This window comes from Sphaerodactylus townsendi, linkage group LG10 (assembly GCF_021028975.2).
Source record: "Sphaerodactylus townsendi isolate TG3544 linkage group LG10, MPM_Stown_v2.3, whole genome shotgun sequence".
NCBI classification, from domain to species: domain Eukaryota; kingdom Metazoa; phylum Chordata; class Lepidosauria; order Squamata; family Sphaerodactylidae; genus Sphaerodactylus; species Sphaerodactylus townsendi.
Genome location: NC_059434.1, coordinates 59,952,540 through 59,968,124, shown reverse-complemented (window position 1 = coordinate 59,968,124; position 15,585 = coordinate 59,952,540). Strand labels below are relative to the sequence as shown.

General features: G+C 41.1%; 1 protein-coding gene across 4 annotated transcripts in view; it reads right to left on the bottom strand.

Moving 5' to 3' along the window:
• Positions 1-7,623: 7,623 nt before the first annotated feature.
• The window catches only part of PDE5A (phosphodiesterase 5A), a 78,840-nt gene continuing 70,878 nt past the window's right edge, over positions 7,624-15,585 (bottom strand). For all 4 annotated transcript variants that reach the window (XM_048509488.1, XM_048509489.1, XM_048509490.1 and 1 more), the window contains exons 18-21: positions 13,886-13,949; positions 12,938-13,012; positions 12,234-12,317; positions 7,624-9,596 (exon numbers count right to left, since the gene is read on the bottom strand). In XM_048509488.1, coding sequence (XP_048365445.1) covers positions 9,459-9,596; positions 12,234-12,317; positions 12,938-13,012; positions 13,886-13,949 — 361 coding nt within the window. In that variant the 3' untranslated portion in view covers positions 7,624-9,458. The remainder of the gene's footprint in view (positions 9,597-12,233; positions 12,318-12,937; positions 13,013-13,885; positions 13,950-15,585) is intronic.

The following is a 15,585-nucleotide window of genomic DNA, read 5'->3' as shown; positions in this document are numbered from 1 at the left end:
TATCCACTATTCCAGTGCATTTTAACTATCTTGAAATCTTAGTTATTCTTGAGGGTCCAGATTCCAACGGTTACACATTTTAAGGCAGTTTTTCCTAATTCCAACATTAAATGATACTGTAGAGACCTTATTGAATGTGTTTTCCCATCCATGTGGAATGGACACACTAATTCAATTTCCCACAATGCTTTACAATTCTACTGTATCCTGTACCCCTCCTGAAGCCTTACATACATTCCTAAGCACCTCGTAGTTTCTAGCACACATGGCCCCTAGACTTAGGCTGTAGATGGGTCAATGTGATGCAGTCTGATAGATTAGAGTTCAGTAGCACCCTAGAGATCAGCAAGATTTTCAGGGTATGAAATTTACAGAGTCAAATCTCCCTTCATCAGTCTTCAAGCTATACCTTTTTGCCCTCTAGTGGTCATTCATTAGAAACATTGTACTGATGAATAATAAAACCCAGAATACATTAAAAAATACAAATGTGGTTCACAGTTGACAAATGACAAATAAACCAGGAACAATAGAAGTAATTTCCAACACAATTAAATGCATACTATTGAATATCTGGAATTCTCAGTCCCAACATTCAGGGCATCCCATCCCTATCACAGAACTCGTAACATTTTCCTGGCACTTACCTGAATGTTACTGATGTTTAAACATTAAACAAATTTTAAAATAAAAAGTATGAAAACCATGACCATTCTCGGAATCTTCTTGGACTAGCATGGAGATGTGCATAATGTGAAAACAGCAGAATAGTTCTTTTCTCACATTTATTGTCAGAAGCTAGGAAAATGGTACAATAAAGATCACAAAAGGAAAAGTCAACTGAGTTGCAATTTGGGGTTGGGTGAGGGGAATGATTTGTCTGAATATTTTCTGGGAAATGGGAAAACTGCATGATACACTTTGAGAAAACTGCATGATACACTTTGAGCCAATCTTTTAAGTAGCTGAAGTAACCAGCGGAACATGAGGAAAATGTGGGAACAAAGCATTCCATAATCCTCCAAAAATATGACTTATAAAAAGGGAACACCATCTACACAGCTCAAGCCTGGGTTTGGTACAAAAATACTGTGTGTATGTATTCATTCAAACTTTCCCCAAGGGTAGAATATTACAAAGCAGTACACCAAGTGGCAACCAGTTTGTTATGAATTTCTGCACTGTCTTTCCACGACAGTCCTAAGAAGTATATGCATGTTCTGGATATATGTAAGAAATCAGATTTCAACTTCAGTCACGTCTTTTTCCATCAACAGGGCTGAATAAACAGGGCTGATAAACTTTATCACATAGTTGCGTCAGTCAAGATTTCAGTCCAGATTTTGAATCAACAGGATGAATTCTACCCCTACCCTACACATCACTGAGCACAATTCTAAACCTTTCTCCATCTGAAGTGCTTCTTCCCTTGCAAGCAGGTTCCTCAAACTTTGCTCACTGTAGTAGCAGGCTGAGGTAGGATCAGCCTGACTATAAGCAAATCTTTTGCATTATATTCTATATTAAATATTTTACATTTTGTCAGGCATCCATGTACTGATTCTGTCGTAATAGCTGCTAAAATGCAGCTTCACAAATTGACATGATCTAGGAAATGACTACGATCCCACATCTCCCCCTCTCACACCATAGCTGTTCCTCCCACACCATAGTCATTCATCCCACTCAACTGCCCACCTCCTTCCCTCCATACATTCCCAGTGTCATGCTATTTTCTAATGCTTAAATGTTTTGGTAGCTTTCCCTGGTGGTCTCTTTTTTTAGTGGCAAAAGTCTACCAATGGAACAACAAAAAAGTGAAATTAACAAGGTTGGATTCTTAAATTTGTCAGCATCTAGCCTTTCTGCGCTGCTGCTTCTCTTGACTAAATGAGAGGGGGCTTCCTTGGTGGGAATGAATGCAGAGCAACACTTGGGGCAGAGGAAATGGATAGCTATGAGTAGCTTCGTTGATTGAGTGTGCTCCGGTTGAGGTAACTTCAGCTGCCTTGTGGGAAGAAATCTGTCCTGTGGGGCTTAATCTTAAACATGTTTACTTGGAAACAAGCCCCCCGGGTTTAGTAGCATTTGGTGCCAAGGAAGCAGAAGTAGGATTGCAGCCTCTGGCTGTGCCACAATCCTGACATATGATCATCCTTATTTGGAAATGGGCATCACAGAGGGAAAATTAGACCAGCATTCTATTGCTGGTTCCTGCCACTGAAACAAAGAGAAAAGAGACACGGGGGGGGGGGGGGGGGTGACACAATGAAGAAGGCAGGCAAAATGGCAGACTGTGGAAGGGAAGGTGATAATGTAAAATGGATCCTGGAAGGCAACTGCAGGATAACACTGGAGCAGTAGCAATAGACATTTCATGAAAGAAAAAGGACACCCCCTTTTACCACATCACAAGTCCCCATCCCCACCCCAGCACCTGGGCAAGCAAAAGCTGGCTTTTCACTGATATGAAAAATCCAAACCCTGTACCAGATTAAACAAAAAGGGGGGGGGGGGTTGCGAACAAAAGAAAAAAAGACACTGAGAAGCAAAGATTGCAAATTGCTTCTCAAGTCTGCAGTAAGCACTACATGCATTAAAGGCCAAAACAACAGAACTAAAACAAAGCAATCAAGTTTGGCACTTGGGACAATTCTTTAAGAATGATACTTTCCCCTTATTTATGATCATAATACAGTTTTCAAATGAATTAACTAAGGCTGTAATCCTACATTCCTTCATGGATCTAAACCAAGGTACTTGGGAATACAACAGCCTAACTTCTGAACAAATATGTACAAGGTGAGCTACATGTTATTTTGGTTCCCTCATGGTGCCTGAACTAAAATACCAGGGTAAAAGTCTTCCTGATGTTTTTGCAGCATTTCTCACTCTGAATTACGATGTGGAATATAGCAATTATTACACACATCCCAACAACACATCCCCTGAATTGGATGGCCCAGGTTAGCCCAATTTCATCATATCTTGGAAGCTCAGCAGGGTCAGCTCTGGTCAGTAGTTGGACGGGAGACCAGCAAGGAAGTACCAGGTTGCTACACACAGACAAGCAATGGCAGTCACCTCTGTCTGTCTCTTGCCTTGTAAAACCTCTGGGTCATCATAAATCATCTGTGACTATGAAGCAATTTCCACTATCATCCATCAAACTAAATAGAACTAACTTCTAGATAAACACATTTAAGGAACTTGATCTTTATTAAAATTTAGATGGCCCAATTTGCATAACCATATAGTTAAACACAAATAATTCTTGTGAACATTTGCAAGATTTTTGGGTATAAATGAAAGATACCTGAAGAAGGGAGCTTTGACTTTTGAAAGCTTATCCCCCAAAATCTTGTTGTTCTCTAAGGGTCTACTGGACTCAAATCTAGCTGTTCTACTACAGACTAACACAGCTACCCTCTGAAACTATCTTACGGGTTGTTACTTTTCAACAATTTGAATGATGGTTCTGCTCTAACCATTACAAAATACAAGCTAAAGAACTCTTATTTTAGATTTTATTTTATATAAAATCAACATATCTTGTTCTCAACATGGCCCCACCTAGGGATACTTTAATTCAGACATTGGAGTCATGAACAGGCAGGATAGAGCTTTCTACAAATTTGAGAAAAGTCCCAGAAAAACCTGAAATGTACATAAAACTGCACCAGACTTTTTAGAGAACCCAAATAATAGAAGCAGAGCCTGTAATTTGCTAACCAAATACTTTCAAATGCTAGGCAATCATAAGGGTATTAAAAATCTTCCAGCCTTGGTTTCTGTCAGTAAAAGGCAGAGAGGAGCGGAAAGGTCTCCCAGGGCTGTTTTTGTCTTTGAGAAAGACCAGGCCACTGGATGCTAGAAGCCACTGGATGATACCACAGTACTTCCATGGTCAACCCAAGCCCAACTACTTAATACTGTTCAATAACCACCCCACAAAAGCCGGTGTGATAAAGTGGTTACATTGTGGTAAAGTGGTTTCAGACTAGGATGTGAAAGACCAGGTTTGAATCCCCATTTTGCTATGGAAGGTCACTGGGTGACTTCGGGCCAAGTCACCCACTCTCAGTCTAAACTACCTCACAAGGTGGCTGTAAGGAGAAAATACAGGACAGCATGATGTAATCTGTTATTTCCCAATGGGGAAATAGTGGTGTAGAAATAAATAAATATCTGTAGTTTGGGAGGCAATTAAAAGTAGTTTGGTGAATTGGTTGATGGTGGGGAAGAAAGAAGGAACCAAGGGATTCTGAAAATATAGGGGCTGCCAGGAGGTGATTAATGTGGAGATCCGTGAGGAGATCCATGTGGAGACAAGGATACAGGGCAAGTTAAGTACTCCCCTCAAATCCTTGTTAATTCCTGCACTGTGCAAGTTGGCCCAGCCCAGTGACTGGGCTGGCACCACACAATTGAACACAGATGTTTCCAGATAAATACCTGTCAGAGGGAGGGGACGAGAGAAAGATGAAAATGGAAGGCAGATAAAGGTAGGTTGGCTGGTAGATAGGAAGGAATCATAAAAAGGGAGATGTTTAAAGGATCTGTCTAGAAAAGGAAACAGCAAACAGTGAAGATGAAAATGAAATGCCCCTCTACCAGTAGTCTATGTGGAACTCCCCACTCATATAGATATAAAACCACTGCATATGTTTTTCCAGAACCATTACAGATGTGAAAGTATCCACCCATGTTTTAACAGCCGTAATAATGAACACAAAATATAACTACGTAAGGGTTACCCACTTAAGATTTTAGAACACACTCTAATATATGGAGTGCCAATTTTATACTAATTGATTTTAAAGAAATTTTAAAGGATGGTATGTAGCCCCAGACTAAGTAGTCTCAGAAGAGCGTGACTTCACGAAGATCCTTTCTAAATTGCTTGTATCAAATACAAGCATTATCAAAATGCCTTGCAGCAATTTGGCTATCTTTTTTGATCTGCTAGAAGGCAGCATGGGATGACCTACTTAGCTTCACAGTGTTGGAGGGCACTGATGCCTGACTAGTGGATGAAGTGATATCAATTTACCATTAGTAGCATGAAAAAGCATTTGATTTCCTATGATCTTTTTTACTGCATGTATTGTACATGGAACATACAGAGAACAGGTTCCAATGCAGACTATTCTGCTCCTGACTTTCCCTGGTGAGATCATGACTTACATTGATCTCTACTGCATTGACTGCTGTTCTCATTGATTTTGCATCTTTCCATAGAGCTACCAAAGGCGTTTTTCTTGCCTGGGACATCTGAAACTGTCAAACATAATTGTGTAATTCAGGACATGCTGGGGGCTCTGGAAGTACTGGGTTCTGTTCATATCACTGCTGGCTTACATCATTGTGATATTTTAGTAAAATTGCTTGGTATGATTCCCATATCCATTTTTTAAAACAGGCAGATGTGCTGACTGAGATCTTTACTGTGCTGGTGATTTCTCCATTTTGTTGACATCCTGAGTCCACAGAGCTTCCAAGTATATTTTCTTGTCTGAGTCATATGGTGTTATCAGTTCTTTAGATGCTTTACAACAGGAAAAACAGTGTTGTTCTTACCTGTAACTGCTGCTCATCGAGTGATCTTCTTTGCAGGCATACATAGGACTGCACATGTATAATCCCGCCACAAAGAGAACTGCAAGCTTCTTTAAGCTGTTGTAGTTTTCTAGAGTGCCTCTCTCCCTGCCAACCTGAGCCAAGCACAAGAAAATCGCTGCCTAAATGATCACATGAGAGGGAGGGGGGAGTAATCCCTCCAGTTTTCTTACCGCCACCATGAGAAGACGTTGCTGTCTGGTTTTCCGAGACTGTTCTTCATTTCTAACAATATGTCGAGTTGTTGGACTGTTCTTTTTTGAGTTGTCTACATTTGTTGGTGAATGGAACCTTTAAAAAAAACAGCCCTTTTCAAGGAACGTTCTACATGTGGACCAAAGATGGCTAAGAATGACACTCACTCTGAATATCTTCTCTGCCTTGATGAGAGCCATATTCTCATGTTGGACGGCTCATAAGACCATGATGATGAACCTCACTTGCTAGTGTCCTTCACGTGAGATATTTTTGTGCCTGAATTAATCTATGGAGGATAATGTACAAGGGATCTCACAACATGGGCAAGGAGCTGAACATGGCTTTTTGCCCTCATTATGACAGGCACATACATAGTGGTTACCTTTTTTTAGATTATTAACCTTTAGTGATGGTAGTTGAAATATTGACAATGTAATGGCTCATGAATTCACAAAGACGTTTTCCATAACATCTTGACAAAATGTTTGAGTCTGTCCTGCAGCCAATCCAAATGAAGTAGCAAGGGTTTATTTTAAGTGTGCCACTTCAATAATGCAATTAATGGACTGGTTTTTTGAAAGCGCATTCCCATACTTGGAAAGTTAACTGTATTAGGGAGAAACTGCAACCTATAATTTTACCTGATTTATACATTTCAACATAGGCTGGAGTTTTATTTTGTTTTAATGGAAAGGAATTGTCACACACACATACATCCAGACACTCCAAGTATATGGTGCAAAATTCTGACAGCACTGAACTAGCACAATGTCTCTGGGTATCAAAACAACTGAGGTTGATCTGTGTGCACTTGTACCAATCCTCATACAGGCACAAGTATCCACACATCTTTCAAGCCAAAACATTACTGTGGTTTCCTCTGATAAGCTTTTTTTCCCCTACTGAGTCGATGCACTCAGCCTCTTGAGATCTTTGGGATATAAGTTCGTTTTGAACTATAAACCTTCCCCTCAGTTTCCAGGGGTTTTACAGGTTACAAGAGTATCAGCTTTGGGTTCAGTGCTGTGAGATAAGTTTGTGGTGCACAAGGAAATTATTGATATCACTGAGGTTGGATTAGTATGTAAACAACTAAGAAGATTTATTTATTTACAGGTTGGTTTTCAATGAACAAACCAGCAGCACAGATCTTCTGGTAGACAAAGTAGAAACCTGGCTGAGGCACAAAAATTTAAACTGGTTATGTCTTCAGAGAGTAGCTAGACTTTTCTACAATGCTTTCAGGCACAAACAGACTTTTATTGACCAGCCACTAGGCTGGATCCTCTCTCACACACAACATTACATCCAGCCTGCCCTTTCCCCAGAGACTAAATGGTACAAGGTCTGCTTGTCACCAGAGACAGGCCTAACAATTGAGCACTCTCTTCTCTCCCAGACATAGAGCTCAACTGCTCTGCCACACTGCCAGGCAGTGCTGGTTTTCACTCTGCTCTTTTTCCTGAGCAAGACCTGAGCTGTCACTGCATTTTCCCTGAGGCAGAACTCAGCTCCCCTCTTCTCCAGTGTTCTCTCCAACATCTCATCCCCCTCCCTGAAGGTGATTGAATGTTGGAGCAGCACTCCTATGGACTCATATGAGTAGCTGATTTTCCACTCAGAGGCTGGACAGCTTCCTGTCAGTCACAATACCATAGCATTAAACAACATGTCCCTGTTATTAAAAAGGGAAAGGGACAGATATCTCAAAAGGAGAAATGTTTGCTACTGTCAACATCACCTCAAAGTATTTGGAGGACTCAGCTGAAATTGGTTTCGACCAGGCTGATGCAAGTGGTTTTGAGACTGCTTTTTCAACAGCAGCCAAATGTTACACAGGTTACTAACTCTCATATATGATTAAAATTGAGGTAAAATCAGTTGGAACACGGGATATTTGAGAATTTTCGAGATCAAGAGAGAGAAAATAACCCATTTCAATTCTTCTTAGAATCAGAAACAGACCCCCCCCACACACGCACCCATCCAAATTCCTTGATTTGCAAACTGAATTCCCTTCATGTGGTTGTGCGTGCACACATGCAAAAAGTGCTAAGAGGAAACAGCAAGGAGGAACTTGGTACTTAATCAATTATCTTATCTTCTGAGGAAAGAAACTTTGCCTCTTATTTTGAGGATCACAGAGGCAGTCTAAAAATACAAAGAGGCAAACTTTAGATACTGAACAAAAATCTAAGAAAAAATATTAGACAGATGTGCATATAGCTATTGTTATCTTGCCCTGCAAAGTTTAACACGTGAAAACATTTTTATAAACATCTGGATATAGCCAAAGTTGCATCCACATTACAAATATCCTACCAATCCAAACCCTGTTTTGTGAAGTGACTGTAAGCAGTAAAGCAAGATAGTAATTTAAGATTTGTCTTATCCATGTTATTTCTTGAACTAATAGTCTTTTTGTTTTACTTGTTCTAAACAACATTTGTAAGTTATAACTCCCTGAAGTGTTCTCAGCTGTTTTCATTTGTACTTGTTGCTTGAAGACTTTGTAGTTATGATTGTTCCAAGCTGAAAGATCTTTTGGAAAAAAAAAACCCTTTTCTTTCCAAAGTCCATTCTTAAACAAACTTTGCAATTAAAAACCATTGCTTTTAAGTAATCTTGGCTTTTTCTGAGCTCTGATTCAGCTTTACAATATCCAGAGAAATTCTCAAGTTCTGGAATAGGCCTGGTCTCCTTCACTCTTTTGTACAAGTCTTGTGTTCTTCTCCACTGACATTCAGCTTGCCTAAAGGATAATGCCACCACAACAAAGGTAGCCCAGTTCATATGGTCAATTCTTTCCCTCTATTTCTTTTCCTTCCACCTCTACATTTCTTTCAGTTTTGCATCAAAGATGTTCTTCCTCAGTCACCAGTGGCTCCACGCTATGACACTGCATTGTGATCTTTACAAGCTTTTCATCATTCTTGTAGATCTCTTAAAAGGTCCATCTGTGGAGCTGCCTTCATGGGTCTTGACTGCCTAGTAATTCACAGGTCAGTTCATTTAGCTGAAGCATTCCCATTAGAACAAAAAAAAAGGCACAGATTCAGCATATTCCCCCAAGCCACTGAATTTCATCCCTATGAATCTCAGTATGCTTTCTCCCAGTTCTCTTCTACATGCTTTCTTTGAAACAGTCTATATCAGATTAAAGGAAAAGTAAACAATTCAAGCTTCCAAAGCCAATGTTGCTCTTTCATTATTTACACTTACAAAAACAGACAACACAAGAATGGAAAAGGTGCCAAATATGGTAACCTTTAAAGTACTGGCCATTCACTGGAACTAGACAACTATGTACAACTCAAAACCAAAGCAGTCCTAGGACCTTTTGTTTTTCCATACCATCATATAAAGCAGAGCAGAGCAAACTGGATCTGCTAATGGCAGAGCTAGTTCTCCTCCACATAAAAATGAAATATTGAAAATATACATCTATTATATATCATACACATAAAAAGGTCACATTGCGCTTCTGAATGCTGTGCAAAAATATATGTCTCTTGTTAATTAAAATACAGCAGTGGCAAATTATATACTTATTTCGTACAGTGTCTAGCAAAACGTAAGTATTTCCAAATGACTATATGTAAATAACTTTGTAAACCAATGTTCCTTAACCAAATGCTATCTCAGTTCCTCTTGGGCTGATTGCTTTCACCGTTGATCATGTTACTTTCTTGCTGCTCAGCTAATGCCTGCCATTTCTGCTTGTTCCTTCTGCAGCCATCCAGCAAAGGGGAACAGGCCTCTGAAATGTGTACCAGCGCCTGCAAATGGAAAAGCAAACCAAACTAATGCACAATATCAAGAAGGGGGGGGGGGTTCTCTTTCTCTCTCCCTCTCTTTAGGACTGGCACCTAAAAGGAATGTCCTGAGGAATGAGGGCAAAGTATGTCTCGAAATCAGCTTTCTGCAATCTTGAATGAGAATAAAAAGACACTAAGAAACCTCACATGGATTGCAGGAAGCTAACCAGCTGGATTATGTGGTTTGTATGGAGCCATATCATCGCATCAGATGATTGAAGAGATAGGATCATCAGGATAGTTGGTATGGATGATCAAAAGTACCAGAAAAGTCCTTTAGTTCTGGCTCCAATACACATTCTTACTGGAAATCCATGACCAGAAAGGGTAAGGGTAAATGTGCATGCGTGATTAAAAAAATTAAAGAATATGTTTAGATCTTTTTCTTGCTCTTTTGCTCTATCAGTAAGTGGCTAACAGCCCCATCCAAAATGGAGGCAGCAGGCTATGGTGCCGATGTGATGCCACTCTGCCACTTCCATAGAGGCACGGGGAGGCTCGCAAAGCAAAAAAGCTCCTCTGCCATTGAGAAGCCTCTATGGGTCTCAATAGATTTATGCTACCTTTTCGATGATTTAAGTCTAAATTATGGGTCACTGGCAAAGACCAGGAGGAAGCTGACCAACATTGGCTCCTCCCCTAGTCATGCCCTTGGCCTGCCCCCCCCCCCCCCCATCTTAGTGGCAACAGCACTGGCACGGTGTCCAGCACCATGTCCCAGCACTGGGGAAAGCTGTGATGGTGGAATTGTCCCTCCACTGGAGAAAGAGCCCTGGAGAGGGCAAATCTGCCGGCGCAGACAAACACTACTCCAAGTGGATTTGCTCCTCAGGGAGTAATGGGGCTGTAAGGCTGCAATCCTCAGAACATTTTCCCTGGGAATAAGTGCAATTAAATAAAATGAAACTTTGGAATAGACCTGCTTATGATTTCTCCCTAAGAAAGGAAAGCAAATGCATAACTAATGTTTTAATAGAATTTTTACAAGGTCTGCTCTGATCTGAATAGAACAAGGAAAATCTTGTTTTTTACTCTTCCTACTTCACAATTTGCTGTGAATCTTCCTTCCTTCCTCAGCACTGGGTTACTCCCCCTTGCTGGCTGTGGGTCCTTCCATACCTCCAAGGCTGTTTTCAGCTTTCCCATTTATTTATTATTCGGTTTATATGCCACCCTTCCTCAACAATGGCCTCAAGGCAGCTCCACCTCCTATTGCCTTCCCATCAGTTAGCCTTGTCTCCAGCTTCCCTACTTCTTGCTGCCTATTTCAATCCACTAAGCATCCCTCACATCTTCTTCCTAGTGGCAGTTGCTGCTGCTCTTGCTTGCTACCCAAAATATCATTCAAATCACTTTGGCCAAGCTCAAGACGGCTCATTAACGACGGCCTGGGGCTTAAAACGCCGCCTTCCAGGTCATTGCCAGACAGGCACTGCTGCTGCAATGCAGCAGCGGCGAATTCGACTCTGCTTCCTCCCCAGGGCGGCGCCAGGTCGCTTCCTAAAACAACAACCTTTAAAGGTTGTTGTTATGGAGCGTCTTTTCCGCTGGGCGCGGTGTGAACTGGGCCGGAAGACGCTGTCTTCTGTTCTTCGCTTCACTTTCAGGTTAAAGCCACGCTGTTGAAAAGCCGAGTTCTCGGGCCGACACTGTCCTCCGGCCTCCTCCAGGGGTCGGAGGGCAGCGTGGGCGGGGCTGCGACGCCCAGCAGGCGACGACGAGGACACCGTGAGTGGGGCGGGGAAGGGGGAAGAGGCGGCTCCGTGCGGAGCCGCCTGCCGTCTGCCGGCCTCCGCTTCGCCTGCTCGCACGCTTGCGTGCGAACAGGCTTGCGCCCCCACGCCGCCAGAACTCTTGGTGGCGTGGGGGCGACTGGAGGCCGTGCGGAAACGGCCAGTGTTTGGTAGGGGTTTTGGGGGGCAATAACTGTGCATGAGCAGATCTTGATGTGAATTTGGAGGAGGGGTTAATTCCCAGCATTAGTTTTTGTTCTGCATGCTTGGAGTTTCCCCTTGCTTTCTAAAATGCTAAATTGTGCACATTTACCTGTGTAGATAGGGGCCAACTCTTGTATTTCAGATATGTAGACGAATAGAGATAGTGTCATTGAACAATGTGAACTTCGTTGGATAGACAAGCAACATCAATACTATTGTCGAAGGCTTTCATGGCCGGATTCAACTGGTTCTGGAGGGTTTTCCAAGGCGACACAGCCCGGAAAACCCTCCAGAACCAACATCAATACTAACTTCTGGGGCAAAATATTGAGAATTCATAAACATTTCAGATCCTATTATTTTTTCTTTAAAAGGTTGCTGCATACACCCCTTCCTTTTGTGCAGTTTCTCAGCATGCAATCTTCAAACAATGGTGCCTAGAGTATTTCCTTTGAAATTATTGGGATTTCTTTGTAATATTGGGTGTTGAACATGTAAGCGCTAAACTTACTCTAAATTATTTACTCCCACATCTCCTTGATGAGTTCTACCCCTGATACCTCTACATGGCAAATATAATTTCGTATTCTATATTTTTTGTTAGAGATACAGATGTATAGAATACAGGCTTTCCTCATTTTGTACATTTCATATAGGATACCTCATAGAGCTGTAAGCAGATGGCATCAATAAATCCAACTTGCATGCTGGGGATCTTGTTTTTCTTCTCTCGGTTCATTAGATCCTGAAAATTCACACAAAGCCCATTATCTACTTGCCAAAATGTAGTCTAATTCAGCAACATGTATCAGAGAACTTGCTAATGCAGCATGACGTTAACAGTCATGATACTCAATCGCTGCAGCTTCGTAAATGCTGGAGGGTTCAAATCCCAGCTCGGTATACCCAAGAAGTTCAAAGCAAGTCATGTTACACAAATTCTCATGGAGAATTTTAATTAACTACTTACAGTTTATTGTAAGGATGCAACTATTCATTTCAGAATAATACTGTAAGTGGAATCTGAACTTCGTGTTAACAGACCTCTGGAAAAGCACAGCTCAGCAGAACTATTCAAAGGCGGTGAAATGTACCTTCTTTATGACATGCTTCCCATATAATTTTGCATACATTTTAATTAGAACATTAAAATATTTCAATAAAGCAGTACTATAACTGATGAAACCACACTCTAAAGAGATGAAAGAGGAAATAGGCAAACATTACAGTCCAGTCTAAGTCTATTGAAATGAATGTGCTTAGACTGGAGTGATTCTCCTTAGAATTGTACTGTAAACTTGCCTTCTATACAAGGATGTAAAAAAAAATCTAAAATAACTGTAGCAGGAAGTTACTTCAACTTACCGTTGGCTCTATGTTGAGTTCTTTCCTCTCCTTATCACCTTGGTCAAAGAATTCTGCAGCTACAAGCTCAGCTATCTATTAACAAAAACAGATTTTTTTTCAGTTTTGCTTTGATAGTTTGCTAAGAATTGATACAAAACAGTCAAACTAAACCCCCCATTTTGGTCCTAATGACAGATGGGTGGATCCAGCCAGCTTTTTCAGTCAGTCTTGCCCAATTCTACTTCTTACAACAGCCCCCATCCCACATATGCTTTTGTGCATTCAGATCTCATGATCCCCTGCATAACTTTGGGGGGGGGGGGTAGACAGGGACCCCTCCTTCCACTTTCACCAGAAGAAAAGCTGATTGGAACCAACCAATTGCATGAAGACGATGGATAGCAGAACTGATTATCCCCTGAATACTACAGTCTTTCTTTGAGATGACTGGAAAGCAGCTTCATTCAAATGTTTTCTCCAGATCTAGTACCATGCCCTCTTCACCAAACAGATTAGTCAGGGGAGACTCTTAAAAAGTCAAAACTGGATCATTTTGACAGGGGCTGATTCTGCATGGGCCAAAAACAGCAGTGTGAAAACGGTGTGAAAATGGTGTAAAAAACGGTGTAAAAGGGTTTATACTGTTTTCACACCTTTTTCACACCGCTGTTTTTGGCCCCTGCAGAATCAGCCTAAGTTATAATAGTCAGGCTGGGATTTTTCCCTTCTGATCATGCTTTGCAGGTTCTCAGGTTTAGTTTTTGAAGATCTGAATGTTTCCTGCAGCCTGAAATATAGAATCCAAGCATTTCTTCGGGCACTTTATAGAGAACATGCCCCTTACTGACAATAAGTAATAGGTTTCAGTGGGTGGCAGTGATACACTAGATGGAACAGGATGTTCAGGAAACTTGCAATGCTACCATTTTGTCAGAAGAGACTAGTCAAGCCCCTGCAAATACATACCCTTTGCTGAACTGGCCATGGCTTTGTTATTGCTGACAAATCACATGCGGTCATCAACATTGCTCTATTTAAAAGAAGAAACAATGGCATTAAACATCATAAAATCCATGCAGTTCTAGCAACAAAATAGAACTGGTTATGGGATTCCAAGTCATATTTTTAAAAACCAGGAAAACTTGAAAATATGACAAAGGACTGATGTATGACATCATCAATGGTTTTCAATGATTTAATAATTCAGCATTATGCAATCTCCCCTCCTGCCTTTAGCTTAGGTTTGAATAAAAAACTAAACTTTTAGATTTTCATAAAGAAACCTGATTTGCCATTCATTTCCAGTATCATTGACAACACCAGGCTCTTTCATTTGTGATCTGATCATGAATGTGAATACCTTAAATGGAGTTACATGGTTTTGAATCTGAGAGTTGGAGGAGACCATAAAGGTCATCCAGTCCAACCGCCTGCCAAGCAGGAACACACAATCAAAGCATTATTGACAGCTGGCCAGATGCTTTAAAACAGCATAGTCCACTATTGAACAACCCTTACCATCAGATTGTTCTTCCTAATGTTTAGGTGGAATGTCTTTTCTTGTAGTTTGAATCCATTACTCCTTATCCTTGTCTCTGGAGCAGCTGAAAACAAGCTTGCTCCATATTCAACATGCCATCTCTTCAATATTTAAACATGGCTATCATGTCACCCCTTAACTTTCTCTTCTCCAGACTAAATATACCCAGCTTCCTAAATCTCTCCTGACAGGGCATGGATTCCAAACTTTTTACCATTTTGGTCACCCTCCTCTGAATCCATTCCAGTTTGTCAATATTGTTCTTGAATTGTGATGCCCAGAACTGGATACAGTATTCCAAGTGAGGTCTGACAAATGCAGAATAGAGTCATACTATTACTTCCCTTTAACTAGACACTATACTCCTATTGGCTGGGGAAAGCAATGGCAAACTACCCCGCAAAAGCGGCTTGCCTATAAAATCACTGCTTGCAGTGGTACCCCAGGGTCGGATATGACTGAAGGGGAAACTTTCCCTTTATATTCCTATTGATGCAGTCCAGAATCACATTGGTTTACTTAGCTGCCACATCAAACAGCTTCTGGTCTACTAAGAGTCCCAGATTTCTTTCATATGTACTGTTTTCAAGCCAGGTGACGTCCATCTTATATCTGTGCATTTCATTTTTTCTGCCTAAGTATAGTACCTTACATTTCTCTCTGTTAAAATTCATTTTGTTAGTTCTGGCCCAGCTCTCCACCCTGCCCATGTCATTTTGAATTCTGTCCTCTGGGTTATTGGCTACCCCTCCTAATTGGAGTAATCTGCAAAAGTGATTAGCATGCCCTCGATTCCATCATCCAAGTCACTGATAACATTATTGAATAGCACCGGGCCCAGGACAGAACTCTGTGGCTGAAATGAGATCTATGCTCTGTTCTCAGTCTGTGAATTTGACCAGATACAGGCTACTCAGTGATGGTGAACCTATGGCACTCCAGATGTTCATGAACTACAATTGTAGCCAATTGGCCATGCTGGCAGGGGCTGATGGGAATTGTAGTCAATAAACATCTGGAGTGCCATAGGTTCGCCACCACAAGGCTAGGTGGATTCTTATTCAACATGGTAAAAATTAGAAAAATGCCATATAATTCACCTAATTTACGTATCAGAAAATAACCA